We start from the raw sequence: 14,816 nt of genomic DNA on the forward strand, positions 1-14,816 counted from the left end.
AAAGTATTAAAATATTACAGGACCAGTCCAAAGCATGTAGAGTTCCAGAAAGAAAGAAAATAGAAAATGGAGATGAAGAAGAAATCATCACTAAAATAATTCAAGAATATTTCCTAAAAACTAAAGGATACAAGTTTTCACGTTAAAAAAAAGCCTATCAAGCACCCAACACAGTGGATAAAAAAGACCACAAGGGCACAACATGTCCAGAACATCTACAACACTAGAAACAAAAAGGCAATTCTAAAAGCTTCTAAAGAGGAAAAAAACATAGCAAGGATCAGGAATTAGAATGCAGCAGACTTAACATCAATAAAGGAAATTAGTCAAACCTGAGACAATAACTTTCAAAACTACGAGGGGAAAATTATTTTCAAACTGTAATTCTATGCCAGCCAGCTATCAATTCAGAATAAGGATAGAAAAGTCTGAAAACAGAAATGTTTTTGCCCTCATACACCCTTTTTCTCAGGAAGCACTGGAGGTGCACCAAAACTAGGGAGTAAACCAAAATATAAGATAGCAGAGGATACAGGAAATGGGGATTAAAATATGGGAAAGAGGCAAAAAGAATCCCCAGGATAATTGCTGCACAGCAAGCCAAAACAGCAACCAGTTCAGAAGGAACTTGTAAGAAGGCTCTGGAAGAAAAGTTTCTAAGAAGATGACATTGGAAGATCATCTATGTGATTAAATATTTTGAGAAGAAATGTGGACAACTGGGCCATAGTTTCAGGGTGAATTAGAGATAAGATAGAGCTAAATCTCTACCTTCCATAGTGAGATGTCAACATGAAACAAACATTAAACATAAGTTAATCCAACTATTCCATTCCTGGGTTTTCAAGGAAAAATGTATCCACACGGAAACTTGAGTATGAACATTCACAGCAGCATTATTTACATAAGCCTAAAAATGAAAACAACCTAAATGTCCATCAACCGATGAACGAATAAACAAAATGTGGTACATATCCACAAATGCAATATTACTCAGAAAAAAAGAAAAAAAGGAAAGAAACAAAGTACTGACAGGTGCTACAACATGGATGAACCTTGAAAACATTATGCTAAGTGAAAGAAGCCAGTCACAAAAGACTACATATTATATGATTCCATAGATACAATGTCCACAACAGACAAATCCTCAGAGACAGACAGTAAATTAATGGGTGCAGAGGACTGGAGTTAGGTGGGAATGAGGGGTGACTGCTAAGAGGTACAGTTTCTTTTCTGGAAGTAATGGAAATGTTCAAAAGTTAGATATTGGTGATGGTTGCACAACTCTGTAAACATACTAAAAACACTGAATTATATACTTTAGAAGAGTGAATTTTATGGTATATGAATTATATCTCAATAAAGCTTTTATTTAAAAAAAAATGGCATTCCTTCAGTCATGCATTTTTTTCTTAAATACCTTTCCAGCATACAGAATACTAGAAGAATCTAATGCATCATCCAATGGTCTCCAGTCCACTATTACTTCAGCATCCTAGAGAAAGAAATTATTAACCATATTTACTATTCAGCAATATCCTATATTTTTAGTCACCTATACTTAATTCCCTGAGCTGAAAATGAGATTTTTAACCCCTTAAATTTATCAGCACGTTAAATATGGAATATCATATGTAAACCACTATTTGACAACAATGTATATAGATTTCTAAACTCTGCCTTTCATTATAAAAAAATTATATTACTGCAACTTTTACATAAGTTTTAAAATATTCCATACCATTTTACTGGCTTATCTAAAGCATTTTATTTCTAACATCACTTCCATGTTAAATTTACAACCATTGCTCAATTACATAATTTTATCTTACATGTGAAATTCAAGCCTGCTGATAATGCCCCAATTATTAATTATTAAATTATTTAAACAATTGAATTAAAATTATATTTTATTTAAACATAAACAATTATTAAATAAAGTCTTTTACTAGAAACATACCTTTTCTAAAACACGTAATATTCCTGAAATCAAGCTGTCTTGGTCACTGGTCTTTCCAAAAGATGAATGAATATACACCCCTTCCTGTTCATATATAATCTGGAATGGCAAAAATAAGATTAAATCACACCATTTTTATTCAATACTATTTCAACGTTTTAAAAAAACTTAAGAGATGTTTTCCTATAATGCCTGAACCAAGTTTCTGGTTATTTCATATAAAAATGTATTATCTTAAAAATACTACTCAGACTTAAAAGCACTTCAAACAAAGATAAACTAGAAGGAAATTTGCTTTGTTATGCATGCAAGTTTTTTGGTTTAGTGATAATCATGATCTTGATCTTCTCCTTAAACAAAGATGTCAGGCTAATTGTTATGTGACCCTATATGCAAATTCCACTTAACATATATTTTTAACAAACATTAAGCAAAGTATTGGGTTCAAACTGAAAATATCCAAAAATAAGAACAGATGAAATATAATGAAAAATTAATGATTTCTAACTATTTCATAACAGCACATAAGTTTATTTTGGTGTGCTTTTGTAGCACAGTGGCATAGAAAATAAGATGGGACTATTAAAAAGTAATGATGAGGACTTCTTGGAAAAACTAGTTTAAACTAGTTCAAGCTCACAAACACTGAGTGCTTCTATATGTAAAAGCATGTAAGACAGTAGGTATAAGAAAATGACTAAGACATGGCCCCTGAACAGTGTCCTATGGGAATACAGGGGAGACTTAAGTAAATTCCAGAGTAAACTGAAACGTTTATAAAGTTAAGCCTTATGTTCTAAAGGCATAATGTTACATATTAAGATTCTAGGGAGCTTCCCTGGTGGTCCAGTGGTTAAGACTCCACGCTGCCAACACAGGGGGCACAGGTTCAATCCCTGGTTGGGGAACTAGGATCCCACATGCTGTGTGGCGCGGTCAAAGGATAAAACAACAACAACAAATATATATATATATATATATGGAACAAATGGGGAAGAAATATTTGTAACATATACAATAAACATTTAAAAAAAAAGATTCTACTCCTGGGACCAATTTCAAACTATTAAAAAATTTTTTTCATTATGAAAATAAGTAAAAGGGAAATAAAGTAGTCACTTCCAGACATTACAAACTTATGTAATTTTGACATAAGTTTGGAATAGTGTACTTTCTATTTATGTAAACCTTTTATTAATACAATCACATCTGTATTCAGAATACCATGGGGACCAAGAATGCAGGACAAGCAACACAGGCCATCACTATCGCCCCCCAGTTGACATTTGTGGAACACTTATGCACTAAGAATTCCACGTTATAGTTTAATCCTTACAATAACCCAAGACCATAGGTTCTATAACTATAGCATTATAACTACATCATTAGGATGAGGAGCCCATCTGTGTGAACAAGAAAATTGAAAGAGAACGATACAAATGGTAAGGGGTGGTGTGGAGTATGAAACCTGGGCAGTCTGACACCAGAGAACTGTTCTCTTAGCCACTGCACCACAAAGCTCCCACATTACTTTTACTGCCTCTCTTGTTATGTTAATCACTTGTGATATAGACTTACATCATGTCAAGAAAGAGTCCTTCCAGTAATCAAGATCACCAGAGAAGTTTTGATCTCAAAAACCCAAGATGGCCTTCAATGAAATAGTTGTTAAACACAAGACTCGCATTAAGCAGAAGGCAAAGACTGGGGACAGCATGAGTTGGGGAGTGGTGAGAAACAATTCTATACTGTTTGTATAGAAATGAAAAATCAGATTTATTCACTCATGTGCACAAAGATATGCATAAGAATATTCACAATAGTATTATTTATAACATGGTGGGTGGTAGAGTAGGAAAGGAGGAAAAGGAAGGTATGAATCTAAATGACCACAGAGAGGAAAATTATAAAATATATTCTGTGATATTCATTCTATGGAGAATACTATTCAGAAGTTAAGAGGTAGATTAAACAGACAGACATATATGGAAAAACCTTCCAATTATACATAATATGATGACACTTACACTTTTAAAAGTTTCTCTATATCTGTGTAAAATACAGAGAATAAGCTCTGGAAGGACACACTTTAATGTTAACAAAGGCTACTTCTGAAAAAGATAATGGGATGGGGAAAGGTTGAAAGAGGAACTGTAACTTTCTATGTTAATGCTGAACTTACTTGAAAATTTCAAAGTATAAATATATAGTTATATATTACTTCAATAATTAAAAATTAATTTTAATGAGTAAAGTAAAAAGAGGGAATTCCAGAAGTATAAACTATAACCTTTCTGGACTTTCGTTTATCAATGTATAAAACAGGGGCCACAAAACAGAAGTATGAAAAGGCTATGGGAAAAATAAAATCCCTTAAAATCTCAAGCTTTTTTGACAAAAGATATCCAGAAACTTCACTTTAGCATATTGTCACCTAATACTCAGCTATCAGAACAATCAAGAGCTCTATAGCTGAAAAAGGGACACTCATTTGCCAAGAAAAGCTTGGTACCATTAATAGTACAATCAAAGATTCTGTGGTACTATTAATACTAAAGAGATTCCAGAGCCTTTATGAAATAAATGAACCCTAAAGAAAATGAAATACTTCAGGTAACTGAAGCACATTAAGCAGCTCTTCCTTCCCCATACATATGTTAGTGAAGTGTTGCCTTATTCTCTTTTTCATTTAAGAAAAAGTTGAGCTTCCGAAGTAATTTAGGTGGGAAAATATCTTGAAAAGTATTAAAGTACCAGGTACCTCACAAAAAGTCAAAACTGCACTCATCTCACGTTCTGTGTTCTTAACTTTTTAGCACTTTTTGAGGGACAAATTACATGCCCAAAATTCCACAATCCCAAACCCAGACTTGTACTGTCTTTCGAAAGCGGTCATGTTCAGCTTTTTGATTTGAAGAGTGTGATATTACATGCTCTTACAATATTACACCCTTGAGATATTACCTGCTCAATACAAATTAATTCTGCGGAAGGAATAAAATCTGTAAATTTACCTTCATGTGCCACTAAACCTTATGAAGTCTTATAAGACTTAAAGGCGCACAGGTACGTACACACGTACGTACACACACACACACACACACACACACACACAATCTGTATTAGTACATAATTTATTTCAAATATAAGATAATAAGTTTTAACTGAATAGCACTTTGTTTTCAAAGCACTCTGATTTCATTAAATCCTCACAGCCAAACTGAATGAGTCAGAATAGATCTCATTACCTCTATGTCCATTTTACAGAAAAATAAACTGAGACACAGACCTGTTCAGTGACTTTACATCAAAGGAAGGAGTGGATTTCATATTTCCTGGCATCTTCACCCATTAAATCTCAACTGTCTCAGGAAACTACCAGAAAAATTCTACATGGCTTCCTTAGAGGAAAGTGGTTTCTGAAATTGCTTACATGTACAAAATAATGCTGCTTAAAGGACTAAAAACAATTTTTTTTTTTTTAGGCTGCACCACGCAGCTTGCAGGATCTCGGTTCCCCAACCGGGGACTGAACCCAGGCTCTCAGCAGTGAAAGCAAGACATCCTAACCACTGGACTAAAAACAATTTTTAAATGCCTTTAATTTATAAATCAATACAGCAGCTAACTATTTAACAATTTGGCCTTTCAACAAAAATCCTTAATTTCTCCCCCATCTGAACTCCTAAACATTCCACAGAAAAAGCTTAGTCCCTTTTATAGCATCTTGGTTTGAATAATTCATTTTAATATTATAGGGAATGATTTTACTTATTTTTTTATTCATAGCATATATATGTTCATCACCACAGTCTGTGGATACATGTATATAATAAAATACAATTGTATCAACTACTTGAAACAGCTCAAAATATAGAAACAGAAGTCCAATTAAAAATTTGATCTCAGGGAATTCCTTGGCAGTCCAGTGGTTAGGACTCCACACTTTCACCGCCAGGGCCTGGGTTCGATCCCTATTCCCACAGGCCAAAAAAAAAAAAAAAAAAATCGATCTTATAACAATAGCATGAAGATAATATTTCTTCATTAAACTCTACAGTGAATTGATTTCTAAGGAGTACCATTCTTCCATAGGACATTCTGCTTCTTACATTTATCAATGGTAACGATTAATACTTGAAAAGCTATCTCCAAGCTTGTTTGAAATGAAAAATTATTTTGCTACAGGGAACAATTATGATATCAGGAATTTCATCTAAGATAATACTTTCAGTAAAACAGGCTTCCAATTTCCTTACTCTGGTTTTGTTCATAATCTCTAATGCAAAATAAAAAGAAAGGTTCAAATGCTATTACTGGCCGTGTAATATTTCTATAATGCATTACTCTACAAAGCATTTCTACATTATCACATTTGATCCTCACAACTCAATTAGATATGTGATATCACTCCCACTTTGTAATTGAGGGAAAAAATGCAAAGAAGTTAAGTGATTTGATCAAGGTTCTCCCATTACTTTGGGGTTCAGACTCAGGTCTGCTCTGATAAGTTTTATTTGCCCGAACAGTACATAATGTAAAAGGCCATCAACTTAAGGCTTAGCATATGTGGAACTGACAACATTGTTCCAGTATCCTATGTGCTCATATTCCAATCTAAAGCAGTCACCAATTAGCTACATGAGTAGGTCCTCTGTGCTACAGGAAGCAAAGAAAGGGCATCAGTAATGCCTCTTTCTTTCCACTACCTAAGATTTGAGGGGAGACGAAGAGTTCATAGGCATAACAGGAAAATAATATGTAAGTCAGAAAGACAGACAAGAAAAAAATTATATTCCAAGGAGGTGAAGGGCAATGAAAACTAATGTCAGGAAGCTGGCAAATGGAAAGCTATGAGAAGAAAAAGACTGAAATGAAAGTCTATACTACTAGAGATGTACAACTTGTTTGAGACTCCTTTTGCAAACAATCCAGACTCTGCGAGTTATCAGCACCAAACATCCCGAATAGCAAGACAATGTATAGTCAGTGAAGACTTCCCGTGATTGTTACCTTAGGGATACAAAGGCACTAAATGTAAACATAAAACAGTCTAAACAATTCTCTAGCATATATACCCGAGATATTACTAAAAGTCTATGTCAAATTCTCCAACCCTAACAACTTATTAATTTGTGATACTTTACAAGGGAACAAATTACATGGCAAAAACATATCTGGAGTATATCTCTAATGGAAACAAAAATGTGTTTTCATTTTATCTTCCCGTTCATATGGCAGAGAAAGCTCAGTATGAAAACTGTACACAACAGAACATACAGTTGTCGTCAAAAATCAGGATTTGGGTGGTTTGGTGTGTTTTTTGTTTTGTTTTGTTTTTTGATGATTCCTGTATATCCAATCTTTTGAAATCAAGAAGTATTGTGTTTGATACAAGAAATTTAAATTCAAACGTGATTCAAGGAAAAATAAGATATCAAATACCATGAAAGACAAAGGTGCAACTGACTGAGAAAAACAAAACTGGAAGTACCTAGTAATACTAAGTGGAGGACAGAGGAGGACAAAAAAAAAAAAAAAACAGGATAGCAGTGTTTAAAAAAATGCTAATAGTAATAAAGAAATGAAAGAAAGTAAGTTCTATAAAAGTTAGGATAGTAGTTACTTAGGGGAAGAGGGGTACCTGCAAAGGTCTATTTCTTGACCACCGTGGTGGTTACAAAGACATTTGCCTTGTGAGTTATTAAGTTATGTAAGTGTGATTTTCTGTATATAAATTTTGTTTCACAACCAAAATGCTAAAAATTACTGGTGATAAACACAAAATGTTGGGCTTCCCTGGTGGCGCAGTGGTTGAGAGTCTGCCTGCCTATGCAGGGAACACAGGTTCGTTTCCCGCTCCAGGAAGATCCCACATGCCGCGGAGCGGCTGGGCCCGTGAGCCATGGCCGCTGAGCCTGCGCGTCCGGAGCCTGTGCTCAGCAACGGGAGAGGCCACAACAGTGAGAGGCTCGCGTACCGCCAAAAAAAAAAAAAAAAAAAAACCCACAAAATGTGAAGTCTTAAACAGAATTTAAACCATATCTCAAGGATAACAGAGGGATACTGTCAGATGCAAATCATGACATGAATTCAACAATGGAAGGACAGGTCTTGAGAAGAAGGAGAAGGATAGATCAAATAGATTTGAGGGAAAAGCACAACCTATTAATAATTGTGTGTCTCTGCCACCCCCCCAAAAAAAATTGGTGGGGGGTGGGATGGTGGCAGGGACAGGAGAAGGAATGCTGTTGTTGTAGAGAGTACCAATGGAACAGGGAAAAAAGAAACTTTAATATAAATTACAAACTGCTATAACCCATTCTATAAATGTGATGATTACCTTCAGCTACCCAAATATCTACTGGAATTCTCTAAATACTTAGCATTTCATAAAATTCTTGAATGTCTTGCTAACTATGTCACCTCTCAGAAGGTACAGAAGAGAATACAGACCAACAAGAAAGAAATATTTATTAACAAAAACTCTGGAAGACGGGCTTCCCTGGTGGCGCTGTGGTTGAGAGTGCGCCTACCGATGCAGGGGACACGGGTTCGTGCCTCGGTCCAGGAAGATCCCACGTGCCGCGGAGCGGCTAGGCCCGTGAGCCATGGCCGCTGAGCCTGCGTGTCCAGAGCCTGTGCTCCGCAACGGGAGAGGCCACAATAGTGAGAGGCCCGCGTACCCCTCCCACAAAAAAAAAAAAACTCTGGAAGAAAAAAGACGATCTCAAAGTTTGTAACAACAAAGGAAACAAATTTGGAACAAGGTAAAACAGTCAGCCTGATCCTGAAGGGGGGGAAAAAAAGAGATGCATATAGAAGAGATATGAGAAGAGGTATGAATCCCACCAAAACTGGAGAGGAAAAGAACCCTGTAACAGCTTACACTTCCAGCCAAGAATCCCACCAAATACAGAGGAAAAGGAACTTCCCTGGCAGTCCAGTGGTTAAGACTCTGTGCTTCCACTGCAGGGGACACAGGTTCAATCCCTAGTCAGGGAACTAAGATCCAGCACAGCGCAGTGGGGCCAAGGGAAAAAAAAAAAGAGAGAGAGCGGGGAAAAAAAACCTGTAACAGCTAACCCTTCCAGCCAAGATGGAGTAACAAGAGACTGGATTTACCCTCCCGCAAGGGAAAAAAAAGGCCAAACAATGGTTTTCATCAGGTAATGAAGGATGGTGACTGCTGAGTGAAAATAAACAAATGAGATAAGTTATACTATTGCCCTAGATTATTGTCTTGAGAGAGTTCCCTGCTGTGACAAAGGAGAGAAAACCCAGAAGATGCCCAGTGGTCTCCCTGAGTTGAGGACGCAGAGCTGGGAACTGGGCAAGGCCAAGACAGAGTACCAGACAGAGAAAAGTACACAGATAGAACTGAAGAGATCTGCAGACATCCCCGAGTATTCAGCAGAGAACTGATCAATGCACGCGCGTCAGTAAACTACTTAAGGTCAGAGGAAAACCACCTGAAATTATTAGAAGAAACAATCTGCACTCACACAGAGCTGCTCCCATCAGTGTGGGAAACTTCATAATTCACAGAGCACTAGGTAGAGTACTCAGAATTGTCTTACCTCAGCAATGGGGCAAAATTAGTTTCACATCAAATGCTGTGCTGATAAACAAGGTCCTACTGCAGAGCACAGGGAACTATATTCAATATCTTGTAATAAACCATAATGGAAAAGAATGTGAAAAAGAAAAAATATATATACATATATATATACATATATATATATATACATTAACTGAATCACTTTGCTGTACACCAGAAACTAATACAACTTTGTAAATCAACTATATGCCAATCAAAACAAAACATAAATAAATAAATGCTGTGTTGATCCCATCTAACAAAGTTTAAAAGCAAGACCCAAAAGTATTAAATTGTTTCCACATAAGTGCCTTACAGAATAAAACTCAAGAACATTTTATAGGAATACAGAAATACCTAGCACCTAAAAAGATAAAATTCACAATATCTGACATCTGGCTTAAAAACAAAAACCAAAAAAACCCTAACAGACATGCTAACAATCAGAAAAATATGACTCATAATGAGGAGGAAAATCATCCAATTAAATATGACCCAAAATGACACAAATAATAACATTAAAAGAGAAAGACATTAAAACATTACTATAACTGAATTCCATATGTTCAGGATACTAGAGAAAAGTTAGAACTTGCTAAGAGAAGGCATCAAAAACATGAAAAAGATCCAAATTGAACTTCTAGAGATGAAAACTACAATGTCTGAGATGAAATATACACTGAATTGGATAAGGACAGATTACACATTGCAGAGGAATAATGAACTTGAAGTTATAGCAATAAAAACTATATAAAACAAAATACAAAAAAGGGGGGGAAGGGACTGAGAAAAAATTTAACAAAGCATCAACGAGCTGCAAGGAAATTTCAAGTGGTCTAGTATATGTATAACTGAAGTACCTGAAACAGTTGATGGAAGAAAGAAACAGAAAAAAAAATCTTTTTTGAAAAAATAATTGCAGAAGTTTTTCCAAATTTGATTAATACTATAAACCCATAGATATAAACACCAATGAACTCCAAAATGAAAGCAAGAATCACAAAGAAAACTAGATACAGACACGTTGTAATCAAATTATGCAAAATCAGTAATACACAGAAAATCTGAAAATCAGCCAGAGGAATAAACATTAAATATAATAACCGCAGATTCCTTTTTAGAAACAATGAAGACTGAAAAGAATGGAGCAATACTTTTTTTTTCCACTTTATTGAGGTATGATTTACATATAAGAAGCTATACATATTTAATATATATAACTTGATAAGTTGAGAATAAGTATACACTCATGAAACTATCACCATCAAGTCACAAACATATCCATCACCTCCCAAAGTTTCCTCCTTCCTCTTTGGAGCAACATCTTTAAAGTAATGAAAACAAAACAAAACAAAACAAAAATACTGTTCACCTACAATTCTATACCCAGAGAAAATATATTCAAAAAAGAAGGTAAAATACAGACTTTTTTAGACATATAAAAGCTAAAATAATTACTATCAGACCTACACTACAAAAAATGTTAAAGTAAGTCTTTCAGGCAGAATAAATTACACTAGAAGGAAATCTGGATCTACATACAGAAATGAATGCCACCAAAAACAGTAGCTATGTGGATAAATATATTTTTCTTGTTAATCAAATCCCCTTCTTTAAAACATAAACAAGCAGATAAATGAATACATGTTTTTTGTGGGGCTTGTAATATATGCAAAAGTAAAATAACAAAAATAGCACAAAAGCCAGAAGAGAAGTGACAGTATACTGTTCTAGGTTCTTATACCTTATGTAAAGTAGTATAACAACTCTTGAATGTAAATGTCATAAGCTAAAGATGTACTCTGTAAGCCCTAAAGCAATCACTGAAATAGCAGAGTTATAGTGAATTAGTCAACAAAGAAAATAAAAAATAAACACAGAATAATGAAAACTACTTGACTAATCACAAAGAAGACAGAAAAAGAAAATGGAACAAAGGAGAGATGGGACAAATAAAAAACAAACAGCAAGATGATAGACTTAAACTTAACCATATCAGTAATCACATTAACTATAAATCACCTACAGACTCCAACTAAAAAGAGAGAATCAGAGTGAAAAGAAAAGCCCAAAATCTATGCTACCTACAAGAAAAGTATTTTAAATATAAAGACACAAATAGGTTAAAAATTAAAAGATGAAAAGATATGCCAATGCTAATCAGAAGCTAGAATGGCTATATTAATATCAGACAAAAATAAATTTCAGAGCAAAGAAATATTACCAGGTAGAAAGATATTTTCATAGTGATAAAATGGTCAGTGCCTCAAGATTACCTAACAATTCCACGTGTTTCTGCACCTAATACCAGACCTTCAAAATACATGAAGCATAGAGTGATAGAATTGCAAGAAAAAACAAACAAGTCCACAATTACAGTCAGAGATTTCAAACCCCTCTCTCAATAACTGATTAAACAATAGACAGAAAATCAGTAATAACACAGAAGACTTGATAACACCATCAACCAACTGGACCTAATTTACACTCAAAACGTTCCACCCAACAACATTTGCCAAGACATATCAAAACTTGGGCCATAAAACAAATCTCAATAAACTTAAAAGAATTCAAGTATATTCTGTGGAAGTAAGTTATAAATCAGTAATAGAAATATCTTCAGAACATTCTCACATATCTGGAAATTAATAACATATTTATAAATAACCCAAGGGTCAAGAAGAAATCAAAGGAAAATTAGAAAGTATTTGAACTCAATGAAAATGCAAACGCATCGTATTAAAATCTGCGTAGGGCCACTAAAACAGTGCTTACTGGGAAACATAGCATTACATGCCTTTATTAGAAAAGAAAAAAGGCCTCAAATTAATGACCTGAGCATCTACCTTAAGAAACTAGAAAAAGAAATGCAAATTAAACCCAAAGTAAGCAGAAAGAAAAATCAGAGTAGAAATCAATAAAATAGAAAAAAGAAAAATGGGGGAGGGGAGAAGAGATCAATGAAACTGAAAGCTAGTTCTTTGAGAATAAAACTGGTAAAACTCTAGCCAAACAGATGAGGAAAAAATAAGAGACACAAATTAACAATATTAGGAATTAGAACTTTAACATCACTACAAATGTATACAAGTAAAAGAGATACTAAGAAAATTTATGAACAATTTAGACTAATAAAACTGACAACTTCGGACTTCCTTGGTGGCGCAGTGGTTAAGAATCCGCCTGCCAATGCAGGGAACACGGGTTTGGGCCCTGGTCCAGGAAGATCCCACATGCCACGGAGCAACTAAGCCCGTGTGCTGCAACTACTGAGCCTGTGCTCTACAGCCCATGAGCCACAACTACTGAGCCCAAAAGCCACAACTTCTGAAGCCGGCACGCCTAGAGCCCATGCTCCACAAGAGAAGCCACCGCAATGAGAAGCCCGCACACCGCAACAAGAGTAACCGCTGCTTGCTGCAACTAGAGAAAGCCCGTGCAGCAACAAAGACCCAACGCAGCCATACATACATACATACATAAGTTTATTTTTAAAAATTGACAACTTAGACAAAACAAATAAATTCCTTAAGAGGCACAGCTATCAACACTCACAGATGAAAAAGATAACCTGAGTAGCCCAGTATAAATTAAGGAAATTCAATTTTTTTTAATTAATTTTTATTGGAGTATAGTTGATTTACAATGTTGTGTTAGTTTCTGCTGTACTTTTTTTTTTGGCCACACCGCGAGGTTTTGTGGGATTTTAGTTCCACGATCAGGGACCAAACCTGAGCCCTTAGCTGTGAGAGCACGGAGTCCTAACCACTGGACCACCAGGGAATTCCCTGAATTTTTAGTTAAAAACCTTCCCACAAAGAAAATTCCAGGCCTAAATGGTTTTACTAGTAAGCTCTGCCAAATATTTAAGAAAGAAGTAATACCAATCCTATACAAACTCAGGAAAATGAAGAGGAGGAATACTTCCCAACTCATTCTAGGAGCCCAGCACTACCCTGACACTAAAATCAGACAAAAACAAGAAAATAAAACTATAGACCAATATCTCACATGAACTTAGGTACAAAAATTTTAAATAAAAATTGAATCCAACAATATGTAAAAAGGAAAATACTTCATGACCAAGTGGGGTTTACTCTTACGGTTGGTTTAATATTAAAAAATCAATCACTATAATTCATCACAATGAAAAATTTTAAAAAGAAAAACCATATAAATCATCTCAAAAGATGCAGAAAAAGGATTCAACAAAATCCAACATCTATTTCAGACAAACACTCTCAGCAAATCAGTCATAGAAGGGAAACTTCTTCAGCCTAATAAAGGGCAACTAGGAAACAGTACAGCTGACATCATATACTTAAAAGACTGAATGCTTTCTCCTAAGATCAGGAACAAAGTAAGTATGTCCACCCTTACCACTTCTACTGAACACTTTACTTGAGGTTTCAGACACTACAAAAAAGAAGAAATAAATGGCATCTAGATTAGAAAAGAACAAGTAAAACAACTTATTTACAAATGACACGACTGTCTATGTAGAAAAGCCACTGGAATCTACCAAAAAGCTACTATAACTAAGTGAATTAAGGCTCCGGCAGAGAAAATATATTTGCAAATCATATTGTATATGTAATAAAGGACTTGTATCCAGAAGATAAAAAGAACTCTCAAAACTCAGTGACAAGAAAATGAAGAAAACAATTTATTCAATAAAATAAAGTGGGCAAAAGGTTTGAACAGACACTTCAAAGAAAGTATAGGGATGACATAAAATCCCATGAGAAGATGCTCAACATCATAAGTCATTAGGGAACTGCAAACTGAAGCCATCTATTAATTCTAAAAACAAACGTGCCAAATGTTTCTTTTTTTTGGGGGGGGCACCATGTAGCATACAGTATCTTAGTTCCCCAACCAGGGATCGAACCCACACCCCCTGCAGTGGAAGCATTAAGTCTTAACCACTGGACTGCCAGGGAAGTCCCCAACATGCCAAATGCTGACAAAGATGTGGAGCAACTGGAACTTTCATACACCACCAGTGGGAATGTAAAATGGTACATCTACTTTGGAAAATAGTTCGGCAGTTTCTTAAAATGCTAAACATGCAACTAACATTACAATCCAGCTATTCTACTCCTAGATATTTGCCCAAGAAAAGAGAACGCACATACTCATATGACACATACTCATATCAATGTTCACAACACCTGTATTTGTAACAGCCAAAAGTGGAAAAAACCCAAATGTCTATCAATGGGTGAATGGATAAGCAAATTGTGGTATACCCAT

At 35.1% G+C, this 14,816-nt stretch overlaps 1 protein-coding gene across 3 annotated transcripts in view; it reads right to left on the reverse strand.

Annotated features, from left to right (window-relative positions):
* The window catches only part of TBC1D15 (TBC1 domain family member 15), a 66,304-nt gene that overhangs the window by 42,799 nt on the left and 8,689 nt on the right, over positions 1 to 14,816 (reverse strand). For all 3 annotated transcript variants that reach the window (XR_013830563.1, XM_079937607.1, XM_079937608.1), the window contains exons 2-3: positions 1,961 to 2,059; positions 1,421 to 1,495 (exon numbers count right to left, since the gene is read on the reverse strand). Coding sequence is in view for 2 of the 3 variants with exons in the window: in XM_079937607.1 (XP_079793733.1) it covers positions 1,421 to 1,495; positions 1,961 to 2,059 (174 nt within the window). In the remaining variant the exon portion in view is untranslated. The remainder of the gene's footprint in view (positions 1 to 1,420; positions 1,496 to 1,960; positions 2,060 to 14,816) is intronic.

This window comes from Stenella coeruleoalba, assembly GCF_951394435.1.
Source record: "Stenella coeruleoalba genome assembly, chromosome: 11".
Classification (NCBI taxonomy): Eukaryota; Metazoa; Chordata; class Mammalia; order Artiodactyla; family Delphinidae; genus Stenella; species Stenella coeruleoalba.